The sequence below is a fragment of the Anopheles bellator genome, chromosome 2 (assembly GCF_943735745.2).
Source record: "Anopheles bellator chromosome 2, idAnoBellAS_SP24_06.2, whole genome shotgun sequence".
NCBI classification, from domain to species: domain Eukaryota; kingdom Metazoa; phylum Arthropoda; class Insecta; order Diptera; family Culicidae; genus Anopheles; species Anopheles bellator.
Genome location: NC_071286.1, coordinates 67890073 through 67912574, shown reverse-complemented (window position 1 = coordinate 67912574; position 22502 = coordinate 67890073). Strand labels below are relative to the sequence as shown.

Genomic DNA, 22502 nt, shown 5'->3' with positions numbered 1-22502 from the left:
GACCGACCGTGACCGGAAACCAAAGCACTGGCAGTCACCCCAGCCAAAAAAAAACGCACAACACCCCACATTGTGGCATGCAAACCCACACCACCCTCGAGGCAGGCCGGGCCCTGCAAAAAGGGCCGAACGCGGGAATCGAACCTCTCAATCGCCTGTCCGCCATCCTCCGGCAAACCGGTCGGTGCGGCCACAAAAAATGGCCGGGCCGACTGCTTTTTTATCTTTTCAATTCAATTTGGCTAAAAGTGTGGTGCTGCGGCGTGTGTCCTGCGCGCGCGCGCGCGCGCGTGTGAGCATTAACCATTATTTCGCCCCGACATCCGATAGCGCCCGATGGCCCACCCAACAACCCCCGCGGTGCCGGAAAGTGTCCCATTGCCTCGGTGCGGGAGGGAGTGCATGCGGCACCGGCACTAAAAGATGAATATAAAAACAATAATAATATTTGATATTAAAATATGGCAAACTGGCGCGACCGCAGACCACGGCGACCAGCCCTGGGACCCTTCGTTTGGTCGACCAAAATAGAGATGTCGCCATTACTCGGTCGACCCGATAGGAAGTGGCCAACGGTGGCCGGGTCCGACTGCAATTGACAGCCTAGGACGCAGCGAATGAATAATATTGTCGTAACGTTTTCGAGATTATGTTGAGGCGCTCCGGTCCTCGGCCCTCGTTAGCATCCACGGAGGCAGACGGAGGAGCTCCCCGATGCTTTACGATAACGGCCATAATCATCACCAGCCGATGCGGCCCCATCTTGCAGTTTGAATATATGGCGGGTCGGCAGCCAGCCACACTCCGACACCCGGGCATCGGAAAATGGAGATCCCGACCGCTGGGATGGGTGGGTTTTTTTTTACCCATTTCCCGGCCCGGCCCGCAATCGAAATCAATTTCCTTAAGCGAACCCGCAAAGGGCCACGTGCACGCCACTTGCCGCCACCGGGATGTGGTTCTACATTTTTATTTTAATAATGGCGCACATTAGCGATAATTGGATGGCGCGAAAAACGGCCCAACACGTACGCATAACGGCCGAACCCGGCCGGTCGGCCGGTCGGGGATTCTGGCCGGCCGTTAACGCAAATGGCCATCGCGGGAGGATCGCTGGAACCGCTTTTAGCTGAGTTGAACACAATTTTTAATAGCATCCGGTGCCGCAAGGTGCCGGGAAGTGCCAGCTCAGCTTAGCCCGGTATTACTTAGCGTCAGCAATCGATTCCTGTTCGCTTGACGTGGCCACGGGTTTGGGCCGGCCGGAAAGGACGACGACGACGGTGCTGTCTAAGACGCGGACGCGGCCGAAAACTCGATACCATCTCGGGGGGGGGGTGCGTCAGTCAACAGTTAAATTCATTTTATCGACCATCGGTTTGATTGACATTTCACATATTCGGTTGTCGGTTTTGGGCCGTTGATTTCGATTTGCCCGTTTACGGCCTGACCGGGGCCAGGGCTCACTTGTTTGCTCGGCACGCCCTGGCTTTCCCCTGCCTCCCCCGTTCCCCCCCTTGCGCCCTTGATTGCCTCTATTTGCAATCAAACGGACAATGTCCGTCCGTCCGGGACAGGGCCGACCGCGTGCCCAGACCCGGAGACTTTATCGCAACGACCACGCACGCTTGTGGCGGATTTTTTGGATTTTTTTCGGCTCTCTCTCTCTCTCCCCAACCCCCGGTCCCGGGGAAAACGCCGGAAGCACTACGAAAGGACGCCGAGGAGACTTTGGAGTTGAATTGGAAAAGTTTTTTTCCCGGCCACGGGGCCCGTTCGGTCCGTTCGCAATTTGTTAATCTGTTTGCGAAGGGATGCCATTAGAAAATTCCGACCCCGAAAAAAAGGAGGATTGATTGTGATTGTGGACAGAAAAAAAGGAGCCACTAGCCGGGGCCGGCCGGGGGCCGGTTTTGTTGGACCGTAATCGAAACGTGGCCATAAGTTGGAGTCCCTGTTGAAGGGCGGAGCCCCGACGCCTATCGGTAAGGACGGTGTAGTAGATACATAGCGCACGGTGGGGACAGCAAATGTTGTTTAAAATGGACAAAACAAATTCTTTGCAATACACTTTAAAATGCTTGCCGAATTCAAACGTCCTCTTACTTGCAGGATCTGTAGCCCTTGTTCTGAGTATGAGTAGTGATGACCGATTTGAATGAAGGACGTTCGGTACAAGAGATAACGCGCTCACAAAGGATTTTGTTGAGCGTTTGGTGGATTGCCATGGAGTGTTCTGCGGCTCTTCTTCTAATCTTCTAATGCTCAAGTTGGACACCAGATCTGGTTGCGTCGAGATAAAGGTTGTGCCAGCAGCAATAGTGACTCGCCTGAATTTTACTTGACGAGCTCGACTTCATCATCATGAGGGGTTAATTTATATGAGTAGCTATTAAACATTAATCGGATAACTATAGCTCTGCTAAATGAAGCCTTCAAAAGAGTGCGGAAACATTGGAACACTTGCGAATCGTCTTCAAAGTAAAGCAAATAATATTTTCTACAAAAAGAGTTTGTCGTTAAGCGGACGAATATCCTTTTTCCACCCGACAGCATGTATTGTCCTCATAACCTGTAACAAACCGATGCAACAGTGCGTTCACCGCGCGTCAGTCAAGCGTCGTTGGAGTCGCTTTGTGTCTGTCTCTGCATAAATGGACCGAAAAGAAAGAGCAAAAAAAAAGCGATAACGGAACACCAGATCGTGTCCTTCGAAAGGGGTTACCACCGTTGTTGTGCCCGGCTATGTGCCACCGGAACCATTGTGTATATGTTGGGCTTGATTGCAAATCCCGCGCCCGCGCCCGCCCCCCACCGGCGGCACGGGCCGCGGACGGCGCTCAATTTCCATCTTTCACAAACACAACAGAAAGCCCTTGCCGCCCCGGTCGCCGCCGGGCCCACCAGCATCCAGCGTCAACAGCGGCACCCGCAAACGCGGTGCGGCACCTTGCGCATGCGCCAGTTCAAATTTAATGTATGAAATAAAATATAATGTATGGAAAATATATGCGCTGAATATATAATGTTGCACACACAACACCGGAAGCCTCGCGCCGAGCCAGGAGCCGGGAGCCAGGTTCGGCTGGCTGGTGCGCTCCCGTCCCGTTCGCTCCTCCGGCCTTGGGCTGTCGGGCTCTGTCGCACTCGGCCCCGGAATCGACTCACTCGGCCGGATGTGCGAGGGAAGCCGGAATAAAAAGGATCATAAAATAAATTGCACACACCGACCGACCGCCGACGGACGAGTTCTGCCCGTGTCCGTCTGCGTGTCTGTGTGTGTGTGTTTGAAAGGATCAACAGCACAGGAAAGGATGCTGCTGCTGCGGCAGCGAACGGGCGAAGGGATTCGGAATACATTTTCCGAAACCGGGAGAGACCGGGTTTGCCGGAGAGGGTCGGCGCTGCAAGCAACCCCTTATGCTTCGAGGGCCGCCCGTCTCTGTGTGTGCGTTGAGGACCCTTTTGGGATGTGCAAATGTTCCACGTGCCCCGGCTCCGGCCCCAGCACCAGCGCGCACATGCCAAACGCCAACAAAGGTATCGCCCGAACGAGGTGAGAACGACGCCCGAGGAAAGGATGCGAAAGGATGCAACTTCGCGGAACGGGGAAAAAAGGGTGACTCGTGCAGTCCCGGAGGGAGTTGGTACATACACAAAAAAAAACACCCGACCGAGGGCCGACAGGACGCGGGCCGGATAACAAGGAACGTGCGCCCTACGCCAGACGCGAGCCATTGAACCTCGGCGTTGCGACAGATGCACGCGCTCCGTCCGGCAGGGAATGATGGCGAGATAATGAGACAACCAATACTGAATCACTTCGAGTCGCTCCACTCCGAGTGCCAGCGTTGTGGCGTCATTTCTGAGGTTTGGTACATAAAGACCTTGCCTTTTGGTTAAATCATCCCCTTTCCGACAGCCGACCGACAACCCTTTCGGATCTGCTTACGACGCAGAAAGGGATGCGCGTCCTTTTTTTCTTTACCGGCAACCGGCAACGTTGCGCCGGAAAGCTATTTGAATATAAACAAATCAAACGGAGCCGTTTGGATTCGGGTTTTTTGCGGGTTTTAAAATGGATCCCGGTGGCTTCGGATTGGTGGAAAGGTACGCTAGGGATGTGTTTTACATACACGTTCGAGGGGATTTTAAAGTCCCTGCTAACGCCCAACGGTGGCACCATTTTGTGCCTCGAATTGTAGGAACAAATCACAGGTCGAACCATTTGAGTCTTTCCCGAGAATAACAAATTTCATATTTTCGGGAAGGTTTATTGTCGAGTTTTTGTTACACAGAAAGTGTTTATTTGACAACATTATAAGGCGCAATTAAGTCGATTTAAAACGCATTCTTTGAATTATGCAGTAATTAACATTTTCAGTGATTTTTTTTCAATAGCCTAGCAAGGAGACTCCATTTAATTTGTGTAATAAATATACAATTATATCATTGGTTCAAGCGATTTAACAGAGATCGTGCCTTGCCTTAGCTTGTATAACTTTAGGGAGCGAAATTGGCAATCGAAATTGCGGTGTAAAACTCGTCTCCTTGTAGCTGAAAAGAATTACCATAAGACTTCATACTTAAATAGCATTATCCGTGAAAAGCCAAAACGAGCTACAATCGCCAAGAGGATTTCGGCCATCCATTCGACTGGAAAAAGGAAACAACTACTATAAGACTTGCCATAAGACTGGCCTTTGTGAGGTGCAAAAGTATTGCTTCAGAAGGGACTTACGTTGATGATAGCATAAATTGTAGCGAATAATTTAAATGTGCTATTTTTATGCTGCTAGACGCATAACTTAGGACGCAGACCGTCTGGAGCACCGACGACCGCCGCACATCTTAAGCACCTACACATCTCAATATCCTTTCGCGTCTGCTTGCCACCTTTGCCCGAGCTGATTGTAGCAGAGCGACGGAAGGCAGAGCACAAACGGACGGTCACCTAAAACTCCTCGGTCGCCCCACGCAATCGAAGTGCCTTCCGCCAATGTTCCGGTATTGATTCGTTTTCGACACTTCCCACTCGGCCCACTTCGGGGCAAAAATAAAGCCATTCCAAGTTTCCCCCGGGGACAGCACTCGGGGCCCTCCGGGAGCAGCGGATGATTGCCAGTAAATCCTGGCGATGCAAACAAGACCAACTGGCGGGCGGGCGGACGCCCCCGCCCGAGGCCGACATGGGCCGAGTGTCATAAAATATATATTTATGGCCCGGTACCGGTACCGGTTGCGAGTGGCAGAAAAAGTCCCCACAAGCTGTGGCTGGATGGGATTTTCGTTCCACTTTTTTATAACACTTTCCACACTAATCGGATGCAAAGCCACCTCGGGCGGCGGCAGAAAACTCAATCCCTGCTGCGTGGGCCCAAAATCTGGACGCCTCTGGAATCTCGGACGCCACGCATCCGTCTATATTTCACAAGCTAATGTGACATTTCGATTATTCTATGGGATTTAATGTGTTTTATGGCCCCGAGTGGTCAACCCAAGCGGTGGATGGGTCTTAAACCCTACCCGGGGCCGCACTCAGGGGAACGGGGGCCGGTTCGTTCGGCCTTTTTTTCGTCCTGCCCGGTCGTGACCAACGGTTCCCAAAATATGAGTGGGCCCACAGCGTGGTGGACGGTATCCGTTGCATAAGAATGTGGCCCATTATCACCGGGTGCGCTTCCGCTCGAGTGGCGAATTGTGATTGTGTCCCCGCCGTTCCCGCCGGGGGGACATTAAAATCGTCGGAGCCCCTGGCCCGGGTGGAGTTTTGCGCGGAACCCAAGTGGAACCTGAGTGTCGCAGCGTGTGCGGCTGGCCAGCTGGCCACGTCCACGTGATCTAATTTCGAGTAAATTCAAATAAATTACAGCGGCGAAAAGCTTAGCGAGGCGAAATCCTGCACGAAAATAAATCAAATCCTTTTTTGACTCGCCCGCTGATCCCGTAACTGAGATTTATGGCGCGTCCCACTCGTGCCGGTGGTGGTGGAAGAAGAAGCAGCGCAGAAGTGGCCACCCCTCCGGCCGTTCGTGTGGCGTGCACGTTGTTGAATGCTGATAAAGCTCGAAATCCCATTTCGAGAAGTATTTCATTCGGCGTCGTTCTTTTTTTTTTTTGGTTCTTGTGGCTTCTCCTTCAATCCCTGCCCGTGGGGACAAAGGACACACCGCACACGATGGCGCTCACAGAAGGAGTGACTGGGTGTGTGCGAACGGCACAGGACACACTCAAACAAATAGGTATCCGAGCCCGAGCGCACACACAAAGTATGATGGATTATTCATCCTTTAACATAATTTTGCACTAAATACCATTCTGCTGGGCGGCGATGGGGCGACAAAACAATGGGGACGCTTCGGGACGGGCTTCGGGACCGAAAATGAATGAGACGAAAACACCGTTTCATCGTCCCCCGGGCCCCAGGACAGGCACTCCTGGCGACGGCCGACGGTTTGAAATTATGATTAATAATCAGTAAATAGCGTAACCGAACCCTTTGTGGCACGATCGATTCTCGTCTCGTGCTCGGCGCTCGCCTCTTGAAGCACTCTCGTCCTGCAACATGAGACGGCAGCTCTATCTAGCTAACCCTTTGCCTCGGCCCGACGGAAGCTGGGAAACTTCGCCTGCCTTACGCCACCAACCGACACAGCGATCAATCATCGCTTATCGCACCCCGCGACGTGTATGTAGATACGGTTTCACGCTTTTCCGCACGGCCAGTGGCCAGGATGAATAATTTCATTTCGGAAAAATGCCACTCATCCACCGATGTCGGTACGCACTTGGGGCGGCCATTGGCCCCTGACCGCTCCCGCCAGTGACGCTGGGGGAAAAGTTCATTAGAACACATTTCCATTCTCCAGTGCACCTCGTGGTGTCTCGGATTATTCCCATTTCTGCACCTAATCGAACGCCGAGCGATAATCTTCGGACGGACGAATCCGGCACACCATTTTCCCTATTTTCCATTCCAAGGTTCACACCCGGCCGGTTTAATAAGAATGCTAATACGGGTCCGGTCCGGGGTCCGGTTACTTTTCGGCAGCCCAATCCAATTTGCATAGTAATGAGGGTGGGCCGCGCCACGCTTCCGAACTCATCCCGATAATGTGCCCCGGCCACGCGCAGCATTCACACCACAGCGCCACTACGCCGCAGGAGCCTCGGCGCATAATGAACCCCATTATCGCCCATGTCCGTTATGCTCATTACAGGCCGGGCGGTGCCCGAGGGTCGGCCAAACGGACCAACAACTTCAAATCACGTCCGTGTCCAATAGGTCTTTGAATTTAAATTCTTCCCTCCCGGCGCCGATAATCCCATCCGATGGGTGGGGCGCTTCGGGCAACGGCGCGCCGTGGACGCTCGGGATCGGAAAAATCCCCGATCGGCTCGGGAAACTCGGAAGGGACGAAATGGAACCAAACACACAAAAATACATGCACATAATTTGAAGAACATGTTTTGCTAATGCTTGAAAAAATAAATACATTTGTGATAAGCTGCCGGATGAACAGGGGCAGAGAGAGACACGCAGACCGGGCACGCGAATTTCGCTCGGCTCGGGGACGAAATAGAAAAATAACACACTGATGTCACGCAACATTTGACATAAATTCGATTTCGTCCTGGGCCTGGGCTCCTGGTCTGCGGGGCGGCCGGGTGCGGGGCGCGAATCAAAAACCTGTTTTCCTTCAATTCCACTGGGTGCGCTTTACGGTTTTCCCCGGGCCCACCACCCAGGGCCGCCGCCACCACATTACTACCGTTATTATTGTTATTGCTGCGTTTCCAAATTTTTCACATTGTCATAAATATGAAAATAGGGAGTCTCGTGCTGTGAGCGGTCGGGCAACAATTGGGGACCCGTCCCCGTCCTGTGTCTTGTTTCTTCTTTGGCACGGAAAATCCGGCTTTTGGGAGTTTGGGAGGGCCGGATTTTGCAGTTTTCAGTCCAGTTTTCAGCCGACGAAACGGGGTCCCCGCGCTGGCCCCGCGCCGGCACGCTTTGCGGTTGACCCCTGGCGGTTTATGATAATAAATCCTGTTTTCTTCGAGTCCCCTCAACATTTTTTTTTTTTGGGTTTTTGGTTTGAAAGTGGAAAATGTGTAGCCCGTGACGTTGTCGGGCCAACCTAGCGCAGCGAGGGTGCTGGCTAGGTGGATGAACTTGTTCCTTCCCATTGGCAATTGGTCAGCCGACAGTTTTGGTGTGGGCTTACAATCGGACCCAAAATTCGGAATTCGATTGCGAAAACCCCTCGCAAAAATTGGCGGCCGTAATGAGAGCCGCCCGTTTCGTTTGAAAGGTGGCTCGCGTATGCTTCGCAAACCCTTCGAAGCTTCGCCGGATCCAACCGTCCGACTTCGTGGAAAAGTCACTTTCTGCCGGACACGGACCGGTTCGGCACTTCAGGTCCATCAGACAGAATCAAACGGCGCCCGTGCGCCGCTCGATGGCCACTTATGTTTTCGTCCTGTCGGTCGGTCTCTGGCGTCGGTCTTGATGAAAATTCGCCAAATTGATTCGAGGAGAATTTTCATTTGCCAGGCTGCCAATCTCGTCCTCGGTGCCTCGTTATTCCAATTTCGATTCCACATTCAACTTTTAACAGGTATCCCGGGAACTACGCCCGGCGACAGCTCCTTGACACGAGTGGGGTCCTTCTCGCCCTCGACCGGCCCAGATGCCGCTTAACGATGTGTCCTCTTCGAAGTGCCCGAGTGTCCCGACCCCGGAGCCGGAGCTAAATAAATTTAACTAACATGGATTTTCCTTTCGTCCTTTCATTCTTATTAGAAATTCCTGTCCCGGGCCGGGCCATCCTTCATCCGCCCGGGACCCGTTTCCTGCCACTTTTCTGCCGGGAAAAGTTAGCCCAGCTATCGACACACTACACACTCGCACATACACAACACACATCGGATAACGATTGGAAAAACCGGCCAATTGTTGTCGCTGTTTTTTTTTCCCAGCGCAGGATCACATTTCTAATTTCCTAATTACCGGAACTCTGTCCGTACGGTCATCCGTTGTCTTGTTTTGGGCGGGCTGGGGGTTTCGTTTGAAAATCTGACATTTTATTGCCTCGAGGATCGGACAATACATCCCCACGCCGGGTGGTTGGTCGTGCATTTTTTCACGCTTTCCGCTGCCACTTGGCTACCCCAGCGTCCTTTACAGGCCTCAAGAGGCCCCGTGGGCGGCCCTAGCTGATACCCGAACTCACATTCGTTTTGTACGCATCCCGAGAAACTCACAATGGATGGCCGAGATTAGGGGAGACCGGAGATCCGTTTACCATCGCGACGGGCGAAAATCTGTCCGATATCTGCCAAGTGGGCCTTGATTTGAAATTTAATTTCGAACTCAAGTGCTAATTCAACGTCCTTCAGCTACCGACCGGCGTCACGCCAATCGCCCACGTTGCGCCGAGATCAAACCTTAATTGGATTCCTTTTGCAAACTCACCGTACTCACTCTGGAGTCCGCAAAATGGCCGTACTTCGGAGCTGTCGGTCTGCTCTCAGGCCGCTTCGTAACTGAAACGGCCAGTGACCAGCCCCCAGAGCACGGGGCACCATTTTAAACTTTCGCTCCTGCTTTGCATACGCTCTGAACGGGCGCTTCGCAAACATGCGCACATTGCGCAACAATGCGTTCGACGGAAAAGAATGGAAAACTCACCACGGAAACCAGGGCTCGCGAGCGCATCCTGTGGCACCGGTTAGGCCGGATCTCCAATCACTTTCCGGGCTGACGGAAGACTAAATCAATCGGCAGGACGAACGAATGGCCTAACCCCTTCACTTTTTCGACAACGGATTGCTAAAAAACCCACAATACCACGAGGCACCCCTTTCCCGGCTGGGCCCGGGTTTATGTACAGACCGATACCGGGCACCGGGTTCACTGTCAAAACCTAAAAAAATACACCCTAACCCTGCCACCCTCCCTGAATGTGGGGTGGCTCAGTATCATCCCGTTCGGTTCTAACCCCTTCGATTTATGTAAAGGGACCGGATTGTTTAGCATACACCCCAGTGCGCGGGACTCGGCCTCGGTGTACATATGGCCGGGAAGGGCAAGCGGAGCGATAAAAAAGAGTCAACCCCGAGAGAGATGGCAGATTCAAGGAAGCACATAAACGGTATGTGACCGTCGGTTTATGTTATTTTAAACTATTCCCGCTAGGTGGTTCAGTTTAAACGGCCACACATAAGGGGGTTACACAGCCAGCCGCAGGCGGTTTCATGTGGGGGCCGACCTTAGGTTCTAACACACCCGTTCTAACCAGGCATATAATATGCTAATGATACACCACGGCAACGTGGGGTGTTTTATTTAAATTGCCGTGTAAGGGCACATTACGCAATCGACACAATCGACACCCAAGGGAACGAGTGTTTGGCCGTTTGTTTGCTAGCCGGTCTCCCCTCCGGAAGTTATGCTAATCGACGGCTCTGATTGCTTGACAAAATGCCTCAATTAACCTGTCCACTTGTGGCGTGCCCAACAGCCATTTGTAAGTAGGTGAAAGGTGTTTAATTGGTTAAACAGCGTGTAACGTTTGTTGAATCGAGGCCGTTATTGGGGCGTTACAAAAGGAACGCGCCTCCATTGTGATATCGGCGACGGTTAAACATCAACCCACGGGCGATTTGTTTTTTAATTCTGTTATTATTTAGCCCACATACAACGTACACAAGAAAAAACCAGCGTTGTGCCAACAGCGGTAGTACACGATTTTACCTTTTAGCTCACGCAGGTAACGTACAGTTAAAATTTGAGCTTATGTAAGCATTTTCTGTCTTATAGAACTGTGAAAACGACTGAAGTAACATACATACGTAGCGATGGACGAGTTCGAGGGCAGAGCGCTTTCGAGAGCCATCGGCAATCCTCACGCCCTCACAGATATCTACTAAATGCGCATCTAAAACATCTTATCCTACGGAAATGCTGCTTAAATACTCTAGACATTGTGCGACACGTTTGCTTCCGTTCTCTGGCGAAGCATCGCCCTACCGGAGCTGTAGCTATCACGCGTAATATGTATCAATAGTAAACGCCCTGCGCTGCACCAAACGGGCCAGTTGCACAACAGATTGGTTTAAAAACAGCCTATTGCGGGAGCCGCTACAACGCATGTGCACCTTATAAATACTGTTTGGATCCAAAAACGGCGGAATGTTTCGAAATGGAATGATCAAGATGAAAAAGAGCCCTCGTTGTCGGAAGCCTACTCTGCTACTCGATCGTGCGCATAAATTTGACTATTCGTTTCGCTCCAAACAATGGTTGCTGCGATGGTATCATCATTTGTTTTCCTAACTCTACTCCGCTCTCCGGAGGCACCGATCGCGGTCGAGATGATCTTCTGTTTTTCTGCGAGAAGCCGCATTAGGAGAGGGTTTGGTAGATCCGGAGGCAGGCCGGAATCGGAACGGGAAGGAAACCACTGGACGTTTGAAATCCGTTTACAGCTCCGTCGTCATATGGCGCACCCGTTTGGCGTTGCAGCTTTTGCACAGAATGTGATCGTCGAGCGGATAGCAGCCGCGGCCTTCCGCCTCCGACGATAGCAGAAGTCCACAATCTTCACACTTGTAGCAGTTGATGTGGAAGCTGCGATCGAGCGCGACCACGCGCACCGTTTCGTCCTCTCCTGGCTCGGGCATGATCGGCAGGTTGCAGACGCAGCAGCGCGGGGCAAACTTTTTGTGGAAATCTTCGATGCAGTGTATCTGGTTGGTCGCGTCGACCGTGAACGGGATGCCGTCGAGCGACTTGCCGCAAACGATGCACGTGAAGCACTGCGGATGGTAGGGTTTGCCGGTCGCACGCAGGATCCGCTCGAGGATCGGCTTCAGGCAGACCGAGCACTTCTCGAGCGTGTTGAGGTAGTCCTCCTCGCAGTACGGCTTGCCGTCCAACGCGTAGAACGGTTTGCCCTGCAGATTGATCTGACACTGCTGGCAGGTGAAGCAGGAGATGTGGTAGATCTTGTCCATTGCCGTGCAGCCGTTGTTTTCGCCCACCACCCGCTCGCCACACTTTACGCACGTGCCGAACGAGTCCGCGTCCTGCCCGTTGTCCATCGACTCCACCAGCAGATTGGTCAGGGTATCGACTTCCGTCTCCTTCGGCATGCCTCCGCCACGGTGGTGATGATGGTTTAACGGTTGCTGCTGTGAGGCGCTCGTGATGATGCTATCGTTCGGGCTGTTGATGCCGTGCGAGTTCACGTACGGAGCGTACAGCGAGTAGTTCGATCTGGCCGACATCTGGCTCGGTGGCCGCGGATTGATCGGTTCGTAGATCGACTCGTACGTCGATGAGCCCTGTGAGCTCATCCCGTACGCACCGTACAGCGACTGGTTGTTCGCGTAAATCTGACTCCCCGGACCCATGTTGCTGTACGTGCTCTGCCCTCCCGCGGGTCCTCCCACTGCGCCCGGTCCGACCATGCTGTAGGTCGGTTGTGGCTGTCTTCCCATGTGCGGTGGATCGGTGGCCCTGCGCAGCTCACTGTACGACGAACTGACGGGACTCGGAGGCGGTGGAAACTCTTCGTCGTTCTCCGCCAAGGTCAGCGCATTCAACGTCAACGGAACGTCCTGGCCCATATCCTGCGGCGGAGGTGGTGGCAATTCCTCCGAAATTTGGCGCTGCGGAAACGGCTTCGGTGGGTTGGCACTGTGCATTATGTTGCTGTAAATGAGGCCCTCGCTGTTGGGCTTCGTTACGTGTGCCCGTGCGGCCCCTGGAATGTTGGAGTACGTGGCATCCGCTCCGTACCGCTCCGTACCGTACGGTGGTCCTTGTGTGTTTTCATACACCCCAACGTGTTGACCAGAACCGACCGGTTGCTGTTGAGACAGCACAGAAGAATGTTTAAGCTTATCCTCCATCACGCGCTTATGGTGCTCGAGAGCTTCTTTCTGTTGCTGCAGCTCCAGCGCATTATCGAGCGTAACCTTGCGCACACCCATCTTCCCGGGGATCGGACTTGAACCGGTAGCTGCAACCGCCCGGGCACCATTTCCCACGTTGGTGTACGCATGCTCGTCCAGGGCGCTGCTCTGTCCCTGCAGCAGGGTCGAAAACGATGGCTCGCAGTACTGCTTCACGTTCGAACTTTTCGGAACCTGCGGTGGCACCTGCTGATTGGAGCCTTTGCGCGGCTTCGGCGGCACTGCGGGTCCACTCTTTTTCCCCACCATCACCGTGCCCGGTATTCCGGCTCCGTTCGGTGGGCAATCGGGCAGCCCGGTGCTATGGTACGGTCTCGGGTGCGGCCCGTTCGTTGGCCTCTGCTTGAGGTGACCTAGTTGATCGTCCAACGCCTCCATTTGTGCGAGTCAGCAATTTTCCGTGCCGCACCCCGAAAAAAACCAACAAACCAGACGAACAGTAGGCTGCAAAGCTACGCGGAAATTAGATCGTGATACACTCTGTAAATCGACTTTTTCTTATTCACCACACCTAGCTAGCTTGCGACACCCGGTGATGACGACGCGATGATTAATCGCACTTCCGCACTTGATGACGAATGCCGCCCCTTATGTGGCGGTCTGCGAAGAAAAGGGTGTTTTTTGCGGAATTTACGTGTGTATTTATCAATACAAAGTGCAATTGCTTTTACATTTTTTCTTTTGTTTAGCACAGTGGCCATGTGACAGCCGTGTCAATCGTTCGATGTTTTTTTACCGAGGTTCACATAGGCCGTGTTCTATTCTATTGGTTTCACTGTTCTGTTTTGGGTGGCAATATTATTTTTAACCAACGTGCAATATACTGCAATTCCAATAATTACGTGGCGTTAAGTTGACTAAAATTATTGGAACTGCCACAACTGTGTGCCACACAATGCAAAACGCTGGCGATGTTTTATGCTATAAACGGAAACATCGACTGTGCTGTCAAAACACACATGTTTTGCTCCGGTTCTGCATCGTATCCTTATTCAGGAGCAACAATATTTCTTCAGTCTACTTAACGATGGTAAGTAACTAAAGAATTTATCGATTAAGAACTCACCAAGTCTCAAAAGTGCGGTTTTCTTTCGTAGGCTAAAACGAATCAGGTGAAAAAAATGCAAAAGCAGCGTTTGTCGGCGCTAAAACGCATGATCAAACCCACCGACAGTCGGCTCAAACCGGAGCATCGGGCCAAAGTGAACACGAAAAAGAAATCTGCCAACGATGAACTCAAGCCGATGGAAAGACCACAGGTTAGCTCTGCAATGTTCTTCCAGTACAACACGCAGCTAGGGCCACCGTACCACATTCTGGTGGATACGAATTTCGTCAACTTTAGCATAAAAAATAAGCTCGATATCGTAAAAACCATGATGGACTGTCTGTACGCAAAGTGCATACCGTACGTCACGGACTGTGTGCAGGCCGAGTTGGAGAAGCTCGGTCCAAAGTACAAACTAGCACTGCGTATCATTAAGGACCCTCGGTTCGAGCGATTGCACTGCATGCACCGCGGGACGTATGCGGACGACTGTCTCGTGCAGCGTGTCACACAGCACAAATGCTACATTGTGGCCACGAACGATAAGGATCTGAAACGCCGCATCCGCAAAATACCTGGTGTTCCGATCATGAACGTTGCCATCAACCGCTACGTCATAGAGCGGATGCCGGACGCCTTCGAGCCGCTTACAAAGAAATGATGATGCTTTACGTTTACTGGTTATTGATTTATTAAGAGAAAATACAAACATTACAAACAAATGATCAATGTGTGTTCTGTGGTGTGTTAAGCAAGCCCGAAACAAAGCGCTTTAGCGGTGGAGCTACCTGTGTGACGATGAAAGGCTTACATTGAAAATGCTTGTGTGCGGAGTAAGTTGCGTTAATTAACGAGTCGCGTCGAGCGCTCTCCAAGGCACCATGGCCACTTATTGCATGGTGTTCACGATGTCGTCGATCTTTAGAATGGAACGCACCGTCTCAGACGCCAGCGTGATCGATGAAGTGGATACGAGTAACGGCTGAACTACGTTCTCCGCCAGAATGTCGGTGATTGCTCCCTTGCGAACGTTGATTCCTGCATTTTTCTCGCCTTGTGCGTGACGATTACGCAACTCCGTGACCGTGGCGATCGGATTGAGACCAGCGTTCTCGGCGAGTGTCGATGGAATGACTTCCAGTGCATCGGCAAACCCGCGGAAGCAGTACGCGTCGACTCCCTGCAGCGTTTGGGCGTACGCTGCCAACTGAAGTGCCATCTCGATTTCCGGAGCACCACCACCAGCAATCAGGGCCCGTTTCTTCACCAAGCAACGTACGACACAGAGTGCATCGTGAAGCGAACGATCAGCCTCCTCCAGCACCAGCTTGTTCGAGCCGCGCACAACGATCGAAACCGTTTGCCCCATGTTCTGGATGCCGGTCACTTTCACGAACTTTGTGGATCCGCTGGCCACTTCCTCCACCAGATCGGCGTTCACCAGATTTTCAGCAACGAAATGATCCAACGAGGCGATCGGCCGACAACGGAGGGTTTTGCACACAAACTCAATGTCACTCCGTTCGATGTCCTTCACCACCAGCACTTTGATCTTGTCGAGGAAATGCTGTGCGAGATCGGATACGGCATCGCGCAGGATCGACTTTTGGACCAACAGGACATTGCAGCCCGATTTTTTAATTTGCTTCACAATGTTTAGAATGTATGCGCGCTCCTCCTTCAGTACTCGATCCATTGCAGCGTAATCGGACACAATCACGCTATGATCCATCTGCAGACATACGGATAAAGCAAACATTCAATAAACCGCAGCATAAAGGTGGGGATAAAAACTTACATCGGTTTTCGGTGCAGAGATGCAGAACTGAATGAGACCAATTTTGGCTTTCTCTAAGCGTTTCGGTCCATTCACGCCCGCAGAACGTTGCGTGAAAACGAGTCCATCGATCAACTCGGTATCCTCAATAGTACCACCAAGGCTGCGGATGATTTTGATGTTCTTCAAATCGACCGATCCTTGCGAGTTCGGTTCGGTCACTTTCAGCACGGCATCGACAGCTATCGGCGCCAGCATGCTGCTGTGCTGCGAAACAACCTTCGAGTTCAGCGACGTGGAAGCGCTCTTCAACAGCGACTCGCGATCGTTCAGCTCCACTGGACGCGACATTTCGGTCAGAATTTCAACCGCCTTAGCCGAGCAGCGCTGGAACGCTTCGGAGATGGCCGTCGGATGAATGCCCATCTGCAGAAGCTTCTCGACTGCCTCCAGCAGGGCACCGGCCACAACCACCACGGAAGTGGTACCGTCGCCAGCCTCAACATCCTGCGCACGGGACAGCTCGACCAGCATCTTAGCCGCGGGATGGATGACGTTCATTTGCTTCAGAATCGTCGCACCATCGTTTGTGATGGTTACTTCTCCGTTCGATGCTTGGATCTGTTACACGGGAGATAGATATACAAATTACAACCGGCACCGATTTTGACTTCATTATTCTTACCATTTTGTCCATGCCACGCGGACCCAAACTCGTACGGATAGCATCCGAAACGGCTGAAACGAAACATGTATGTGCATTAGTGCATCTCAGTAGCCGGCACATCACGGGCTCGCTGCTCATCATATGACTCAGAACGTTGAGGTTAGGATCGCAGTCAAAACGGTACAGTTAACCAGCTAGTTTGAATCGTTTGAAAGACATTGCCACTACGTTCGTGTTTCAATTAACGACTAATGCTAATAAGAATACTATCATAAAACTACCGGAACAGTGAATAACTATCATTTTAAAAGACGTGCTTCTGAGACAGCCAACTAAATTCTCGTAAAAGGGGGACCACAAATCCCGGGCCCTTGTGAATAGTTTTAATTTTGATAGCAATCTTCCCAGAGTTTGAACCTAGAATAAAGCACCGCAGTTCCTGTGGCTCATGGTCTCGTGCTTCGATGAATAATTTCCCGCAGAACACGCACCTTTGGCAGCATTGATGTTGCTCAGCCGGATGTCAGCCGGTTTGCTTTTGTCCTTGTACGCCTGTCCCTGGGGCTTCTTTGCGGCCATGTTCGACTTCAGTACCATTTTTGTGCCGTTAATAATCGGTTTTTAGCCGAAGGGAAACTAAAACCAGAAAAACTAGTGATAAATACACCAATAAATTGCCTTGCGCTAGTGAAGCTAAACGCGTGCCGAAGTCCGATGAAAACGGTCTGCTGTCATCCGGCGAGAAAAAAAGGACAGCACTAGACTATGGTCGTCACTTTCGTTTATAGCACTTCCAATATCGAGAAAAACAATTAGTTGGATTTCAAATGATTATAGTTAATAATATTAATTATCGTCATTTAATTCAATAAATTAAAAATGTCCAACAGTTTACTGAACATAAATAAATCGTTCAACGAAAAAAGTTTTATACTTTTATAGCATCACCTTCCATTATGGCTCCAACGTCAGAATCCAGATGTCAAATCGCGTCTTCGGAGACGCTGAAGCCGGGGTGAAAACATAAATTTGTTCTTTTGCGAATAAGTTCAGCTACTAAACAAACAGTGAACAAACTTATTGCGATTGCCACGAACATGGCCTCTCTCAAGCGTTCCTCAGACGCATTGGTTCCAGTGGCCAATTCGAAAAAATCACGCACAGATCTTGTATCGTACACAACAAAAGATAAACAACTGCTTGAGCAGCAGGTACGAGCATAGCAGGCGGTTAAACAAGAATCGTTCGGCTTACTTTTCCTTTTCCATTGCATTCCAGAATGTTGAGCGTACTTCTGGCCTGCTAGGGCCTATCATGCTACTGGAGGGGCATGGCGGAGAAATATTTTCCACGGAATTCCATCCCGAGGGCGAACATCTGCTGTCTACCGGATTCGATCGTCAAATTTGTGCGTAGCTATCGGGTGTGTTATTCTTTGATGGCAAATGACCGTGTGATTTTCGTTCACAGTTCTCTGGAAGGTGTACGATGAGTGTGAGAATGTTGGTATGCTAAGTGGCCACTCCGGGGCCGTGATGGAAGCTCACTTTTCGCCGGATGGTTCAAATATTTACAGCTGTGCCACGGACAAAGTGGTGGGTGTGTGGGATGTACCGACGTGCACGCGTATACGAAAGCTGAAAGGCCACACCAACTTCATCAACAGCTGCCGTGGCGCTCGACGTGGACCAACGCTGATTGTGTCCGGATCCGACGATTCGACGATCAAAATCTGGGATGCACGCAAGCGAAACGTTGTTAATACCTTTGATAACGGGTATCAGGTGACGGCAGTGTGTTTTAACGATACAGCCGAGCAGGTCATTTCTGGTGGCATCGACAATGAGGTCAAAGTGTGGGACATTCGCAAGAAAGAGATACTGTATCGACTTCGCGGACACTCCGACACCATCACGGGGTTGTCACTGTCACCGGATGGCTCATATGTGCTCAGCAATGCTATGGACAACACGCTTCGCATATGGGACATACGGCCGTACGTTCCTGGCGAGCGTTGCGTGAAGGTTTTCACCGGCCATCAGCATAACTTTGAGAAAAACCTCCTGCGCTGCGGATGGTCGCCCGATGGGCTGAAGATCAGCGCAGGATCTGCGGATCGATACGTATACATTTGGGACACAACATCGAGGCGCATTCTTTACAAGCTGCCCGGCCACAACGGTAGCGTCAACGACGTCGATTTTCACCCTACGGAACCTATCATTGTGTCGGGATCGAGTGACAAAACACTATACCTTGGCGAAATCGAAGCATGAAACGTTTGAAAGCTAAACTCATGGAAGATCCAATAAAACGACGCGAGATTGGATTTTGAAACGTTACTTCATTTATTACAATTGATCCATAGATATATTATTATACTTAGAGTAGCATACTAGAAGTGGGGAATCATGAAAGGATGCGACAAAAAACGGTGTCAGATGCGCGCCGTTCACACGCCTGTTGGTACCAGTCGGATACGAAAGAAAAGGGTGACACGGTGAAAATTGTCCATAGTTGAAGGAAGGGGCACAAAATCTATGCTTGGTTCGGATACAAGATGTCGTAGTGCCCCGGACGGTATAGCAGGTAAACGTTCGGCTTGAAACCGTCTGGGAAATCGTGAGCGATCACCTGGTTCCCGTCACCCCGATCCATGTACTCCACGCGAACACCGGCACTTGGTAGAGCCGAGCAGATCGCAATAATATGGATGTGATCCGACTCCTTGTACATCGGCTCCACCTCCTGGTGGCAGAATTCGACGATGGTTATGTTGCCGTCGATGAAGTTCTGATAGAAGTCGGCCTTTTCCTGCAGATGGCTCGATGTGATGAGGCGTAGGTACACGACCACGTAATCGGAGTATCCCTGTTCGTTGAATAGCTTGTGCAGCTCGCTGAGGGCGCTGGCCGTATCATCGCCTTCCGGTTTAACTTTGTTTATCACCTCCATGAAAGTCTCGTAGAAGTCCTCGATGGTGAACGGGGGAAAGCCAGCTTCGGTCAGCCGCTCCCTCGACTTCGAAGCGTATTCATAAAACTTTTGGAACTCCTCCTTGTTCAGTACCAGATACTCCAGGTAGGCGTACGCAAAGGCCCGAAAAAAGCAGTTCCCATCCGGCCGGCTACGCCTGATGGCCCGGTACTTTGACGACAAGTCCCTAATTTTTGATATGTAGACCGCATCGTCCAAATACTCCTGATTGAGGCTCGAGATCGGCTGGGATTCACTGACTAGCGGTTTGGAATGAGCAATCTAAAAAAACACAGCAACGGTACGCATCATCACTACTCGGTCAAATGCCTTTCCTTCAGCGCTATCTTGCTATACCTCTTGTTCGATTTCACGCTGCTGTTTTATAATCAGCTCATCTTGGTTTTCTTCTGATTTGGCCTTTTTACTGCTGTCACCGCTGCTGCTCTCCGAATTGCTCATGGTGTGATTTTTTTACAATCCGCTGGATGGTAGCGTCTTTGTGACGATGCTTCCCAACCAGCCACCGTACTTGTGCGTGCGAAACCGTCGGCGGGCCCTTTAACGCAGACCGAATGCCGCTAGAAACTCTGAAAAATTCACTGCCACACAACTGGTCTGCACTTTCAGACCGACATTTTACCAACAAACACTCAGCCGCCGCAAAAAAAAGAGTTGAAGGGTCTGTCAATCTGTCAGTCACTCTTGAACGGCAAATTGTAGATTGAGCTACAACTTTAACCGTCTACGAACGCGTTTTGTGTTTGCGCATTTGGATGACGATCCAAACTTTTTGCCAATTTGCTCGATATTTATTGATTGTGACATTTTCGATCAAACAGAGCTTTAAACATGAAAAATGCATATTTAATGTGCAATTTAATACCTGATGTTATGGTTTATAGCATATCATACACCTCAAAATGACGAAAGATCAATCAGAAAAAATCGAACTCATCATTAGGTTGGTTGATTTTTAGTCATTTCAACGTTTCAACAATAACTATCTGAGATAATTTATTGTTTTGCTCACCATTGGCAACGATCGATTTAAGTTGATGCGTTTAGAAACGCACACCCAAAGCCACAACTGAGCGTGGACAGGAAAAGAGCCAACTGTCACACGAAACGCACAATTTCAGACACTTGGTGCTGTCAGGTTCTTTTCCGGTTTGATTCCTGAACGTGTAAGTTGTATTATTGCCGACTCGATTGTTTCTTTTCAGGAAATTTCGCTGAATATAGGTAAACATGTACGGAAATCATCACTGAAATGGGTGATGCGATTGCTGAGCTTCGTAAAATTGTGGACGATTTCTTCATTTTGCCTGTAAACGCCCCATTCTGAATGTGTTTCAACGAAGCTTCGGAGCAGGAGTTTCGCTTGGATCTGTCAGATGCTGATTACCGGATCGAATACGACAGCGCCTTAGCTATGCACAGCCGAAACGCTTTCAGTGATGATGCCGGATTATGTTTTTCCTGACAGTGACCGTAAATTTGTGATCTGCTAAATCGCAACTAAATGCTTCGTTCCAGTTTGGACCACTATGAGAACGATCAACTCCAACCAGACGGTGACCGTCCCGAAGGATGTCACCGTGAAGGTCCACTCTCGAGTCGTGACGGTGCGCGGGCCGCGCGGAACGCTGCAAAAGAACTTCCGTCATTTGCCCATGGACGTCTACAAGGTGTCGAAGAAGAAGCTGAAGGTGGAAAAGTGGTTCGGTTCCAAGAAAGAAATCGCCGCAGTCCGCACTGTGTGCTCGCACGTCGAGAACATGATCAAGGGTACGTATCAACTAAACCGGGACAGCACCAGCAAATGGCCCGCTCGATGTAAAGTGGATAATGTGCAGCGCATGTTATGTGAATTACAGGTGTTACCAAGGGATTCCAGTACAAGATGCGTGCCGTACATGCTCACTTCCCGATCAACTGTGTGATCAGTGAGAACAATTCCTTGGTAGAGATCCGTAATTTCTTGGGCGAGAAGCACATCCGTCGTGTAAAGATGCAGCCCGGAGTGACGGTGGTGAACTCCGCCAAACAAAAGGACGAACTGGTGCTGGAAGGCAACGATATCGAAGCCGTCTCACTTTCCGCTGCTCTGATCCAGCAGTCGACGACTGTCCGTAACAAGGATATTCGTAAATTCTTGGACGGTCTGTACGTGTCCGAGAAGACCACCGTGGTTCAGGATGAGGAATAAGTTGTAATATTGTCGTATGCAAACACTGAGAAGTTGAAAAGAAAGTATGTGGCGAAAACAGCTGTGTTTTATTTTGGTGTGATAATATTCATTAATATTTTTGTTCAACTTGCAATCGTTTGTAAAACAACAGATTCTTGCACAATTAGAATATCTTAATATTTATGATTACCATGTTTCAGTGGATTAGATAGGCCTAACTTTTCGTATTCATATTGTAGTTCATGCCGAATAAGGAATAATCGACGTTTTAATGTAATTGTTGCAATTCGACACATGTGCTTGTGCAGAACACACATTGTGTCTTTTTTCTTAATTGAGATGCCAATTGAATTTCCCGTTGGCTTCAATTAACAAATTTCATCTTGCAACTTTTGATAGCAATTTTGCCAATTATTTTAACATCACAAGTTCGCAACGCTATTTCGAATCGCACTCGAAAATGCTATATATTAACATTTTAATTAACTCTTAGAAAAATGTTCCAGTATTTCAGTCGAATGTAAAATAACCAAACACAAATTGTTGCGACAAAACGTGGCCGCGATTATTATTATTCAGATTATTTTTTTAAAATATTTTATTTTTCTTCCACTGTTAATTTCCTGAAATTTCACCTCTTTGGTATCCAGTTGGAAACTCACCACCAGCATACAATTTGTTTACCGTATCGAGCCCAATCAGGACGCAGTATTTTGGCACTTTCGGATCGTACTGACCAATCCGGACGGTCAGGCGCTTTGACACTCGATGCAACCAATGAGAACTTTGCAGTAGGTTTCAAACTTGTGCTTCAGCGTCACTGGGGAGCTACATGAGGCGTAACGTAATGTTTTTG

The 22502-nt window shown here is 50.3% G+C and overlaps 6 protein-coding genes across 7 annotated transcripts; 3 read left to right on the top strand and 3 right to left on the bottom strand.

The window, feature by feature from the left end:
* Window positions 1-10687: 10687 nt before the first annotated feature.
* LOC131208863 (thyroid receptor-interacting protein 6) lies at window positions 10688-13619 on the bottom strand. Its single transcript, XM_058201777.1, has 2 exons — window positions 13496-13619; window positions 10688-13436 (listed from the first exon to the last, which is right to left on the bottom strand). The coding sequence occupies exon 2, from the start codon at window positions 13360-13362 to the stop codon at window positions 11488-11490; it is 1875 nt and encodes a 624-aa protein (XP_058057760.1). The 5' UTR covers window positions 13363-13436; window positions 13496-13619; the 3' UTR covers window positions 10688-11487.
* A 332-nt stretch (window positions 13620-13951) lies between these two features.
* On the top strand, window positions 13952-15256 carry LOC131212838 (rRNA-processing protein FCF1 homolog). The gene is made up of 2 exons (XM_058206882.1): window positions 13952-14014; window positions 14082-15256. Exons 1-2 carry the CDS (start codon window positions 14012-14014, stop codon window positions 14691-14693), a joined length of 615 nt encoding a protein of 204 aa, XP_058062865.1. The 5' UTR covers window positions 13952-14011; the 3' UTR covers window positions 14694-15256.
* Window positions 14706-17192, bottom strand: LOC131212837 (T-complex protein 1 subunit delta). The gene is made up of 4 exons (XM_058206881.1): window positions 16968-17192; window positions 16495-16547; window positions 15831-16430; window positions 14706-15764 (listed from the first exon to the last, which is right to left on the bottom strand). The coding sequence occupies exons 1-4, from the start codon at window positions 17071-17073 to the stop codon at window positions 14922-14924; spliced, it is 1602 nt and encodes a 533-aa protein (XP_058062864.1). The 5' UTR covers window positions 17074-17192; the 3' UTR covers window positions 14706-14921.
* Window positions 17193-17489: 297 nt separating this feature from the next.
* Window positions 17490-18785, top strand: LOC131208544 (U5 small nuclear ribonucleoprotein 40 kDa protein). Of its 2 annotated transcripts, none has more exons than XM_058201331.1 (3): window positions 17490-17687; window positions 17755-17884; window positions 17947-18785. In XM_058201331.1, the coding sequence occupies exons 1-3, from the start codon at window positions 17574-17576 to the stop codon at window positions 18750-18752; spliced, it is 1050 nt and encodes a 349-aa protein (XP_058057314.1). In that variant the 5' UTR covers window positions 17490-17573; the 3' UTR covers window positions 18753-18785. The 2 variants fall into 2 exon arrangements, with proteins under 2 accessions (XP_058057314.1, XP_058057315.1); XM_058201332.1 differs by having other exon boundaries at window positions 17490-17693; window positions 17764-17884.
* Window positions 18786-18806: 21 nt separating this feature from the next.
* LOC131208543 (ubiquitin thioesterase otubain-like) lies at window positions 18807-20085 on the bottom strand. The gene is made up of 2 exons (XM_058201330.1): window positions 19810-20085; window positions 18807-19734 (listed from the first exon to the last, which is right to left on the bottom strand). Exons 1-2 carry the CDS (start codon window positions 19912-19914, stop codon window positions 19015-19017), a joined length of 825 nt encoding a protein of 274 aa, XP_058057313.1. The 5' UTR covers window positions 19915-20085; the 3' UTR covers window positions 18807-19014.
* Window positions 20086-20582: 497 nt separating this feature from the next.
* LOC131208306 (large ribosomal subunit protein uL6) lies at window positions 20583-21722 on the top strand. Its single transcript, XM_058200990.1, has 3 exons — window positions 20583-20639; window positions 20992-21243; window positions 21333-21722. Exons 2-3 carry the CDS (start codon window positions 21003-21005, stop codon window positions 21662-21664), a joined length of 573 nt encoding a protein of 190 aa, XP_058056973.1. The 5' UTR covers window positions 20583-20639; window positions 20992-21002; the 3' UTR covers window positions 21665-21722.
* The last annotated feature ends 780 nt before the right edge of the window (window positions 21723-22502 follow it).

Coding starts and splice junctions, on each gene's coding strand:
- LOC131208863 (XM_058201777.1), bottom strand. CDS start 13,362: ATGGAGGCGTTGGACGATCAACTAGGTCACCTCAAGCAGAGGCCAACG.
- LOC131212837 (XM_058206881.1), bottom strand. CDS start 17,073: ATGGTACTGAAGTCGAACATGGCCGCAAAGAAGCCCCAGGGACAGGCG. Junction 16,548..16,967: donor CAACATCAATGCTGCCAAAG/GTGCGTGTTCTG, acceptor GTTTCGTTTCAG/CCGTTTCGGATGCTATCCGT. Junction 15,765..15,830: donor TCTCTGCACCGAAAACCGAT/GTAAGTTTTTAT, acceptor GTATGTCTGCAG/ATGGATCATAGCGTGATTGT.
- LOC131208544 (XM_058201331.1), top strand. CDS start 17,574: ATGGCCTCTCTCAAGCGTTCCTCAGACGCATTGGTTCCAGTGGCCAAT. Junction 17,688..17,754: donor AACAACTGCTTGAGCAGCAG/GTACGAGCATAG, acceptor ATTGCATTCCAG/AATGTTGAGCGTACTTCTGG. Junction 17,885..17,946: donor CGGATTCGATCGTCAAATTT/GTGCGTAGCTAT, acceptor TTTCGTTCACAG/TTCTCTGGAAGGTGTACGAT.
- LOC131208543 (XM_058201330.1), bottom strand. CDS start 19,914: ATGAGCAATTCGGAGAGCAGCAGCGGTGACAGCAGTAAAAAGGCCAAA. Junction 19,735..19,809: donor AGCGTGAAATCGAACAAGAG/GTATAGCAAGAT, acceptor GTGTTTTTTTAG/ATTGCTCATTCCAAACCGCT.
- LOC131208306 (XM_058200990.1), top strand. CDS start 21,003: ATGAGAACGATCAACTCCAACCAGACGGTGACCGTCCCGAAGGATGTC. Junction 21,244..21,332: donor CGTCGAGAACATGATCAAGG/GTACGTATCAAC, acceptor TGTGAATTACAG/GTGTTACCAAGGGATTCCAG.